The following is an 11413-nucleotide window of genomic DNA, read 5'->3' as shown; positions in this document are numbered from 1 at the left end:
GCAGACTGGGGCAGAGCAGCAGGTGGGAGAGAGAGTGAGCTGTGATTTCCAAGGACCTGCCCATAGTCTGGCTATCCTTGAAGCACTCTAGTGCAGAGTCTGCCTAATCTCCATCAAAGAAGCCTGGACATCCTCTGAAAAGCCAGACATCCTCTGCAGAAGTGGCACCTCAGGGCCACTGTTATGGACCACTGCTCTGCTTAGCGAGTTGGTTGTTTTCAAGTCTGCAATGAATTGTGAACTTTGCTTCGTCCCTCCCATCGGCAACAGCCTGAGTACAGCCCAGGCCTCTCCCAGTAACTGTGGCAGCCCTTGCCCAACCGTATACCAAAGCACATGGGAATAATGACCGAAAAGGCATGCAGTGCTCATTGACCGCAATTCAAGGCTAGCAGAAGAAAACATCCTCTTTCCAAATGAATCCCACTTTTCAGATACCCTATCCATGGAGCGGTAGGGAACATGCCTTGGTAGGTAGAGGCCTGGACCAACACATTCTCAGGATTGGGGTGTGGCTTCCCGGGATGAAGGTGGTGGATAATTGTCCTATTCACAGGAGCCCCTGTGCTGAGTTTAGATGAGGTACTCAGTAGGAAGTCAATGAGGGCATCATTGCGGACCACAGAGGGTAAAGGTCAGCTGCCCTTCACCATCGTAGCCTAAGAAGCTCCTTCCTCCGTAGCCAAAGTAGGGGGGAGCAAGCATGCCAGTATCTGTAGAAGTGTCCAGTCCGCTGGCTTCACCGATGTCCTCACATTGTCAGTTTCAGAGTCATAAAGGTGGTATTCTAAAGGGTCAGTGCCCCTCCCATTCATCCCCGAGGCCTAGCCCAGAGAAATAGGGCTCAGGATCCACACAAGAAGGAAAATCTCCTGTCAGCGTTGGGCGGCGCCCATTCGGCACTGTGTCTGAGTCGGGGAATACAATGGGCATGGTGCTGCTGGTGGGCGGGGGCGGTACCAGAAGTATAGGGGAAGGTTGAGGTGGTACGACCAGAACCGGACCAGATTCAGAACAGGATCCATGTGAGTCCCTCCGTGCCAGGGCCCGGGCCACTGGCGCAGAACCCAAAGAGGCCCCCTCTCAGATCCCAAGGGGCACTAAGGTGCTGCAGCAGGTTTGGAGTGCCCAAAAATAAGGTGCATGGCCTCATAAAAATCTGACTTGGGCAGGGGTTGCTCTGGCTCTCAGAAACTCTGAAAGGTGTGGAGTTGGAGATGTTCCGCAGAACGTGGCCTAGAGCGCTGATGCTCCCTCGTCTCATCGGTGAAAGGACAAGGAGAAGTCGAAGAGCGCTTGGACGGCTTGGATTTTTTTCATGTGACTCGACTTACCAGGGATAACGCTCACAAAAATCTTCCTGATCGAGTGACGCCTCGGGAGAATTCAAAGGTAAGAAATCTCCAGCTAGAAATCACAATCAGATGCCTTAATAAAACAAGTTGTCTCCTCAGTGATCGCTCTACTTAAGAGACGCATAATTAGAATCCCTTATTCCTGCCCAGTGCCTCTAAATGTGTCAATGGATCCACACCACCCCAGGGGGGGTCCCTCACAGTGCCTGACCAGGGTACCCAGCATCCGCACAAGCGCAATGCAGATGCCAAGGTCGATTTAAGTGCAGTTGAGAGCCTAAAAAATACCGTCCTTTCCAGGCCACCCCCCCCTTCCGACCTTGATGACAAACCAAGTTGGGCCCCGCACCAGACAACCTAACCACCCCCTCCTTCCTGGAAAGGGATGAAAATGACTCCCATGGGCCTCCAACGATGAGGTGTGCCCTTCAAGAACATGGTGCGCATCCCCTAACCCTACTCCCATCCCCTCGCATGAGGACCTTGATGATCAGTCGGATATGCTGGATCCAGATGATCTCATCTATCCCAGGTCAGCGGAATAGTCTCCTTCCGCCAAGGTAGCCAAATCTGAGGTGGACTCTAACAGAGGCAGGGGAGGGAGGCCCAAGGGGGACCATTTGAGGAAACATTTTTATTAAGGAACTGGGAAAGTTTGTTTTCACAATCATGTCCCTCCACAGGCCTCAATTAAGAAGATTTTCCACCCTTGAATTTTTGTTAGGATCAGGTGTGGCTGGGTACACTCGACCGGCCGCTTCTACACACAAGCTACCCCAAGGCCAAGAATATCACAAGAATCGGTGGCAAGACCAGTTTCGCCTAGGGGAATTCTTCCTCTTAAGGAGAGGCCAAAGAGGTTGGGGCTCAAACAGCTCCTCCAGCAGAGAGCAGTTTCATGGAGCTCAATCAGGTGTGTGTTTGCCCTTTTACCCGACAAAAAATGTGAGGTCGGCTCTTCATACACAATTGGAAAGTGTTGACCTCAGATTCGTGAGTCCTACAGACGGTACAGGAGTTTCACATCGAGTTCTATGCCTCCCCAGTTTGACTGTGCCTGTGATTTTATCCCCCAATGCCTAAAACCTCTTGATAGATCAAAAAGTGAAGGACTTGTTGCACAAAGACGCTACCACCCAGACTTCTCTCCTTTGAAGGGGTTTTCGCAGCAACATTTTTCAGGTGGAGAAACAGGATAGAGGTGAACGGTCCATGATAAACTTCAAAGAATTCAACTGCTGAGTAGTGTAATACCATTTTAAAATTGAAGATATCCATCTTCTAAGAGATCTGCTACAACTAGAAGATTGGTTGGTGTATCGATATCTCAAAGACGTCTATCTAAAGATTGCCATTTTTGCAACCCATCGCAGATTTCTATAGTACTTATGGCGGGGTCAGGTATACAAGTTCAAAACTCTGCATTTCTGCCGCTCTTCGGCACCGTGGTGTTTCACCTAAGCGCTCAAACCAGCACTGGAATTCTTACGCGCTCAAGGTATCTGGATGATCTTTTATCTGGACGAACTTCTTCTCATGAATCAATGCCCCATTAGGTTGCAGGAGCAACTGCAAACAATTCAACTGCTGGAAAGCTTGGGTTTTGTCATAAACAAGAAGAAATTCCTCTTGCCCCCCCTGCCCAAACACACATCCTCCTTGGGATTCATCATCAACTCACCGGACACGACCCTCAGTTTGCCATCTTGGAAGATGGCAAAGATTCAGAGAGAACTCAAAGACCCTTCTCCAAGCCACGGATTTCGCTGCAGCAAGGCAGCCACGGTGGTAGGACTCTTAGCATCTTCCATCCAGGCAGTATTCCCAGACCTATTGCATTACAGAGCCCTACAGAAGCTCAGGACTTTGTCTCCGCAGGGGGCTGCAGTATTCTGAACAAATCCCTGTGATGGAGGAAATCCAGAAAGATATATGGTGTGGTGGCTGGCCTACATGGAAGCGTGGAATGGCAGAGCCATCTTCAGTTCCAACCCGAATATTGTCTCAAATTCAATGCCAGCAAATATGGTTGGGAAACACGTTTTCGGGGACTCCTTCACAGAAGGAAAGTGGTCCGTAGAGGAACAACGGCTCCACATAAATTGCCTGGAATTAATGGAAGGATCTTTTGTGGTCCAATGTTAGACCATGGAGAAGGTGAATTGCTGTGTCCTCCTGAAGATAGACAATGTGTTGGCCATCCAGTATATCAATCATCTTAGAGGTCCCTGATCAAATATTCCGGCGGATCTGACCAAGGAATTCTGGACATTTTACCTCTCAAAGAACATATTGGTCACAGCGGAGTACCTTCCAGGAATATGCAACTAAGTAGCAGAGTGGTACGCATAGGAATGGTCAGACATAAGCCTTTGGCAACTGGAGCCTCATATTTTCGGGAGGATCGAAAATTTGATTCATAACTGTTTCACCAGAAAAACAGGTATTTTAGCTCGAAACCAGATCCTCTGGCGACGGATGCCTTCTTGCAGGATTGGTCAGTGGAACGGGGGTATGTTTTCCCCTCTTCACGATAACATGAGATTTTCTACTCAGGTGCGGAGACAACAGGCAAGGGTAGTCCTCATCACACCCTTTTGGAGATCGCAAGTGTGGTATCCAGTTATTCTGCAACTTTCTTGGGACTTCCCTATCCCTATACACCAAGCTCCAGATCTCCTCCGAGACTCTCAGGGATTCATCACCTGCTAGTCCTACAAGGCAGGTTACATCTCATGGCCTGAAGGATTAGAGAGAAAGATGACAAGACCCAGGACTTTCAGAGGAAGCTGAAAGGATGTAGGCCACAGCATGGGCTAACAGTACCATCAAATGACATAAATCCAGGTGGTTGCGATGGGTTCGTAGGTGTGTACAAAATGGTAGTGATCCAGTGGGGTCGGACGCTGACCAAGTTATGAATTTGTGTCATCTCTGGCATCACAGGGCCTGGCTTATAGGATGGTGAATACTTTTAGGTCAGCCATCTTAGCAGGTATATTCCGGTTCAAGGCTATCAGGTAGGTGCACATCCTCTGGTATGCAAGCTATAGAGAGGAATCACTCTTGTGTTACCACCAGAGCCTAGATATTCAGCTTTATGGGACGTCAATCAGGACTTAAATCTTTTTAAATCATAGCAGCAGAATGAATTTTTATCTTGAAAGGACGTCTCTGGAAAACTAGCCATGCTGCTATGTCTGATTTATTGCCATAGAGTCGCAGATGTCTGAGCTCTGGATATCACAGGTTTTTACCCCCAGAAGGAGTGACTTTGCACATTTGGCGCCAAACAAAATCTAATTCCCAGGTGCTCTCTTACCCGGAATTCGATAGATCACCAAAGCTGTGTGTAGTGCAATGCCTGAAGGCCTATGAGAGAATGACAGAACGGTTTCACCCTCCTGGGGAAAGACAGTTAATATCCCTCAAGAAAACTTTCAAAGCTATCTCTTCTCCAACTATTGCCCGATGGGTCCGCTGGATCATGCAGGAAGTGGGTATTGATATGTCACAATTTGGTGCTCATTCGGTGAGAGGGGCCATGGCCTCAGACATTCACTGTGGTTGCTCGATTGGAGGACAATGTGGCTGATTTGTCGTCAGACTCCATCTTTAAGAAGTTTTACTTCAAGCCTGTCTTAGATATGGCGTCCTTGGTAGTGGACAAGCTTTGAACAAGCATAATCGTCGCCTCCCATCCTGACATAAATTGAAAAACTTCTTAGCATTTGTAATGTGAATGTTCTAGTCTTAAGGACACAGCGGCAAGGATTATTCCCACCATGGTTTCGGAGGACACTACCAAGACTACCTTCTTTGGGGGGACGGAAGTTAAGTATGCTAATCTGAATAAGGAGTACATTTGATGTAAGGTATAAGTATAAACTGAGTTTGTTTGTTAAGAGTATTGTTCCCGTTTTATGTTTCCAATACAATGGTGAAGCCATAGTATAGTGTTACTTGATATTGTCTGGGAGAATAAAGTACTTGTTTGGGACTTTCACTGTTGCAGGAAAAGAAGGGGGTGCGACATCTGTAGGCGCCTGTTATAAGGGAAAGGAGAGAGACTGTTCATTGGTTCAAAGTTGTTTGTAATTCCTTCCCAGTGGTTTGCTGGGAAGGGTAGTTTTATACGAGTATGTTGAAGTCTGCTGGAGTAAAATAAAGAGAGAAAGTAGAGAATAATCGTTGCCTCCATGTCCTTAATAGAATTGAAACTTTTCGTTACAAATGCAAGGACATTTTTCAGTCTAAATCAAAAGTGGACAAAGAGGTTAAGACTCAGCATAAATGGACCAAGGTAGAAATTGAGCCCCATATGGCAGGAAATCATCCAGCGCTGGTCTTAGATTAGAAGCATAAGGGGAGATTATGCATACTTACAGATACATCTACAGTTGTTACTATATTTGTAAACGTGATCACACATTTGAAGTTAGAGGAACTGGAGGATGGTTTTAGACGGAGAAGACCTCATTATCCTTCGAGTTGATTTTATTTGTGGAGGGCATGCATATTTTAAACTGCCTAGGGGATGGTATGGTGAATGCAATTTAGGGATAGTTTTTCCAAAAATATTACAAGTAAAGCATTTCAATAAACCTATTTGAGAAATGAATTCTAGAGATAGGCAAAGTGTTAGTGCTGGAGAAGTAACAGGAGACATTTTTCTGTAGGGGTGATTTTAAACGATTTGAAGACTGTCCAGCATAATAGATAAACTGTCCACTATTATAGGAGGAGCCTTATTGGTGGTAGATACTGAAATGATAGCGATAAGATCTATGGTTCAGCAGAATCGTCTTGCATTAGACATTCTGGTTGCCAAGAAAGGCAGAGTTTGGGTTGAAGGAAGCAATTGGAAATGGGTTTTCCACAAATGGCAGATCGTTTGGAAATCTAGGAAGTGGAATAGTGGGTTCCATATTGAGACCATTGTTGATAATTTCCGTTTGTGCAACATCTTTGGTTGTGCCTTTTAAGGTACACAAAGAGTGAAAGTCAGACAGGGAATGAAAAAGAGGAGAATGAATGAATAAATGTTTGAGGGCTTCATGAAGTGCGCAGCTACGCCACGAGGGGTCCCGCGTTAAATGGAGGAGCTTTAGGTACATGCCTCCTAGCACAAGTCTACTATCTCCCAGAAGAAAAGTCAGGTATTAAGTTTTCTGCAGAATGCGGTCTCCGGAGGAATCAGACGCCAATCGTGTGGAACACCGCTCCAAGCTTTAGCTGCCAGAAAGGAGAAAGCTTTACCTCCCCTTCAAACCTGTTTAAATCAGGGAATCAACAAAAGTGAGGCCAAGGCAGAAAGCACCAATCTAGTAGGAAAATATGGTACAAATCCCTTTGCAAGATATCCAGGGCTGGGCAGGTAGGCAGGCCTATGGACCAGAACCGGTGCTTTAAATAAAATCAATTTCCTGACAGGCAGCCAGTGGAGAGCTTTCAGAGCCGACGAGATGGAAGAACACCTGTGAAGGTGTAAAAAAATAAAATTTAAAAAGCCTGGCCGGCACAATTTGGACCACCTGCAGGTGGTTCACCAACCCTTCTGTAACTTCTAAATAGAGGGTGTTAGTGAGCAACTCATGAGGGGGAATGTGGAGTTAGAGGAGAACCAGAGTAGATATTATGTTAACATGAAAAGTCTGGAGGAGTCTAGCAGAAAAATTATGAACTACAAGGTTTTAACTGGTCCATCTGATGAGATCTTATTTTGATTGTTATGGCTTGTTTCGCCATCAGAAGGGGGATTGGAGAAGCGTAGTTTTGGTGTCATTCCTGTACGTTACAGAAATCATATAAATTTGTAATGAGGTAATATATCCTGTGTGTCCTACATTATTAATGTAAAGAGTAGCACCAAAACGTATTATTGAAAGATGTGTTCACTGTAGAAAACTAGAGTTACATATATGCGTGTGTATTAATGTTTAACATGAAAGTTTGTAGTTCTCATTCAGTTGTGTATTTCGAATTATATTGCTTTATTAAAGTTTCTCTTATATACTCATTTTTTCATTACAAATGTTTGCATTTATTCTGTAATTGTAAAGTGCACTTATGATCGTCCATTCTGAATGTGCACTGACTGTTTTGCTATGTTAGCTTGACCAAATGCCTTAAAGCATTTTGTTTCTTATGTTTAATCTTCAACGTGAAGTTTTCCTTGCGCTGCAATGTTCTTTTGCAGGTGCGTTCATATGATTTCATGGTTAGTGAAAGCCATATTGTGTATTAGAGATAGTTAGGTCCTGGAGGAAACATTGGCAAGGACAAGAGGCGCTACGAACTAAGAGTACGACTCCCATTCATGTCGTTTCAGGAGCAGGAAGACACTTGAGGTCATCCTGATGTTCAAACTGTGGGATGGGAGATTCAATGAAGTTGCAAAGTTTAACTGTGGGAAGACGGAAAATTACTGGTGTTGATGACGTGGACTTCTCGAAGGTTCTGTGGGCTTAGTTGGTATTCTGACAGAAAGTTGAGAGAGCAGATTTGGAGGTGAAGGTAAAGACCTTCTTGCCCTTATTCTCTCTGTGCAGCTTCATGTTATACAACACCTCGACTGGAGAACTTCTACTGAGAACTCCACTATGCTGACACCTTCCTATTTCCCCAGATTTAATTAGGGTTTCCTGACTTTAACTTGGTTTAGGACTATTTTAGACTACTTTAGTTTTATTCATGCATAGACAAGAGTATGGAAACTTGTACAATGATCACCAGATTGTATTTATCATCTTTTATGTTGTTTCAACTGAAATTCTTGTATGCCTTATGCTATAGTGATTTAATCTTATCCAACATCTTGGTCCACTTTTGGTGATCCCATAATTATGCAGTGTGTTTTTGAGATTCATTCACATTAGTTTGGCCCTTAATCTGTAATAAAATTAATTTAACTTTATTTACCATTTCTTCCTCCTTAATATGAGACTAAATGGGTTACACTGTTAATTGAATTTTGAACAGAAACTAATTCTTCTTTACCACTCAGGTGTACTACAAAGATCTATTGCAGGAGGAATGGCAAGAGAAGGGCCCAATGCTCCAGCATGTACAAGAATGTAGTGAGCATGTAGAAAACAGAATATTCTAATTCCCAAACGTTGGTTAAAAACAGATGTGTATGTTAAAAGTAACAGCAATTTAGTTTGATCTGTTTCACAGTTCACAATTTCTTTACTCATGATTAAGAGTGTAAAAAGAAAACTTATATTTATTGATTGCTCTTACTGTATTGAATATCAGAGTAAAACCCTTACTCAAACACAATGCTGTAAGCAGCCTTTGTTTGACAAGCCTGAGAAGTTTAACACGCAATCACTGTTTCAATTACCTATGTACAATTAAACCGAACCAATGCTTTTTCATCCCAAATAAGGTAAGTACATTTTCTCTTTATAATGTTTTACACTATCGCTATTCTATAAGATATTCAAATTATGACATTATGAGAAACGTGTTGCAAAATGATTTCAGATTCACACAACAAAAATAATATATATATATTTTATATATACTAGTAAATGCTGTTTTTTTCCACGTGACACATTCTGGCTACCTCCTCAAACAATTTAATAAATTGTATTTGCCCAACAAAGAAAGGCTTAGAAACCAATAAAGAGAGGGCAGTGGTGGTGAGGTAGATTCACTAGTATCCCAGAAACAAAGCTCCACTTTCGCACATCATTCCAATAATCCATGAAGAGTTCTGTGCCTCTGAGGAGATATAACCCCCGTTCACCCGTTCTAGCTACAACATAAGTCAAAGCTCCACGTAACCCTCTGTTAAGGATTACATTTCTATCAATCTGTATTTAAGTATTGACATTCCCCAGGCATTAATAATAATGGAACAGAGCAATGTGACACTGTGTTCTACACAGTAAAAGAAGAATCCAACATCTGTGACTGTATTCTTCTTCTACCCACGCCCTCGAACCACTCCTTTTCACAGCTTCACTCCAACTGGAAAGATACCAGGGTTCAAGGTGAGAATGTAATTAGGAAAAGGGTAGCACTTTGAAGGACAAACTAGTCATTTCATAAATGCATGATAGCTCATTCAATTGACTATGAGTGAGGCAGAACTTGTATTCACTTATTAAAAACCATTATAACAGCAGCCTTGCTCAACAGGGTACCAGAGCAAGGTTTGTAAGACTGCAGTCTATTTGTCACAAGTGTACCAATAACACTGTCTAGGTCCTTTCGAAGTGTCTGTGTAATAAGGTGGAATAAAAGAAAGTGTGTTATTGTATTGGTTAATAATAAATTACAGAGCCAGGTCCATAATCCTTCTGTTGTTGGTCTCTTTCTTGGTAAAACTGGGTCCGTTCTGAGGATCACTATAGAGTTAACCTCTGAAAAAAAATGTAGTGGCGCTAGTTGCAATGAACTAAACTAAATTTAAAGTGCATTAAAAATGACAAATTAAAAAACACAAAAAAGTGAAATGTCACATCAATTAAAAATGTCACTGTATATATTTTGTTAAATATCTTAAAAGAATTCCACACCAAAACAAATCTTGATGGGAACACATTTCAAGTGAGAAATGAGGACATTGACAGAAAAAGCGGATATGAATCAGAACAAACAAACAGAAGCATAAACATAAATAAAATCTATACAAGCTGTACAGTTAATTTCTGTATAAAATCTGCTCACACCTGTTCATTTATCTGAACAACGTAGTTACATTATTTACATTTAGAAAAAGGGAGGTAGGACTAGAGTAAAAAATATAATGAAAACAATCAACATATTATTAACTCTTCAGCCACACTTGGATACCATTTTCCACAAGTGCAAATAAATTCCAAAAACCACTCAATGGTGGTCTATAAAAATACTGATTTGATATACACAACCAAAACATGGTTCTGATGTTGACAGTCACGGTCGGTCGGAAGGATTAGTCTGCAACACTCGCTCTTGTGACTGGATATACTGGAGGGTAAAACAGGTCTTTAACTTCTTATCTTGAAGCCCATTGCAGTTTGTCAGGATTAGCTTCAGTGAGTCATTCCATCCATTGTCCAGCCACCATGGAATTTCTCAATAAAGTTGGTGCCCTGGATACACAGAAGTTCGATATATTGGTAGTCTCTTCCAGCTCACCACAGTAAATGGCTTCTTTTTGTTTTTTTTAAGGAAATATTTTGTAAGACTACAACTGAGCGTTTTGTTAGGAGATCACATCTTGAGCATCACTGTTGGGTCGCTGTCGCAGGGCAAGTGGAGGCAGTGGCTTCCCATAAAAATCTTTTGAAGACAAACAAGGAAGGGGGTATATAAAAAAGAAAGGGTTAGTAATGCATACATAAAACATTTCATGGTAGAGAAGTGGTCACAACAATCCAGAAACATTCAGTTTAAAGAAAGAAAGCAAGCAGTATTTAAAAATATGAATGGTGAAATGTGAAAACACTGGGTAGCTTCATGTATCACATTACATCTGTAATGACTGAGCTTTAGGCAGAGGAAATTAATATCTGGCATTTCTATGTAGTATATGAGCTAACTTAGCGCATTTAATCCAACCCCCACAAAGGCTCTACAAAAACACATCTCAGCCTTGAGTTCAGAAAAACAAACAGCCATGTCGGGTGCACCTTTGGTTGTAGATTTTAAGGTGTTCTGTAATAACGTTTTTTTATAATTAAAAAAAAATAGCGACAACAGTGCTGGCGCTGAATCAAACATCATGAGGTTAAAACAGATGCGTGAGAAAGAAGACAGTCATGCTGTACATAACCACAAAAAAAAAGAACGGTGCATAGGAAAACAAACATTAGAAAAGCCACTAGATTGCACCTTTGGGACCTATTAGCTTTGTCAATGATTTTAGCGATTCCAGTAGAAAAAAATGGGCAGGGTTCTTTTCCAGGTCAACTACTGATATATCCCCAATAAGTTTTTCGCAACCAGACAGCTGCACTGTCTGGCAGGCTGCAACCTAAAAACAGGGATAGACTTAAGGTGCAGATGGCAAACAACAGACGTGCCTGAAAAAATAGTATTACCAGAAAACTGCACAAAGG

At 42.6% G+C, this 11413-nt stretch overlaps 1 protein-coding gene across 5 annotated transcripts in view; it reads right to left on the bottom strand.

Annotated features, from left to right (window-relative positions):
• Positions 1 to 8556: 8556 nt before the first annotated feature.
• The window catches only part of ARL13B (ARF like GTPase 13B), a 518943-nt gene continuing 516086 nt past the window's right edge, over positions 8557 to 11413 (bottom strand). For all 5 annotated transcript variants that reach the window (XM_069204925.1, XM_069204929.1, XM_069204926.1 and 2 more), the window contains one exon: positions 8557 to 10634. In XM_069204925.1, the coding sequence (XP_069061026.1) occupies positions 10558 to 10634 (77 nt within the window). In that variant the 3' untranslated portion in view covers positions 8557 to 10557. The remainder of the gene's footprint in view (positions 10635 to 11413) is intronic.

The sequence above is a fragment of the Pleurodeles waltl genome, chromosome 8 (genome assembly GCF_031143425.1).
Source record: "Pleurodeles waltl isolate 20211129_DDA chromosome 8, aPleWal1.hap1.20221129, whole genome shotgun sequence".
Taxonomy (NCBI): domain Eukaryota; kingdom Metazoa; phylum Chordata; class Amphibia; order Caudata; family Salamandridae; genus Pleurodeles; species Pleurodeles waltl.
The sequence above is the reverse complement of the archived record's forward strand: the minus strand, read 5'-3'. Positions and strand labels throughout refer to the sequence as shown.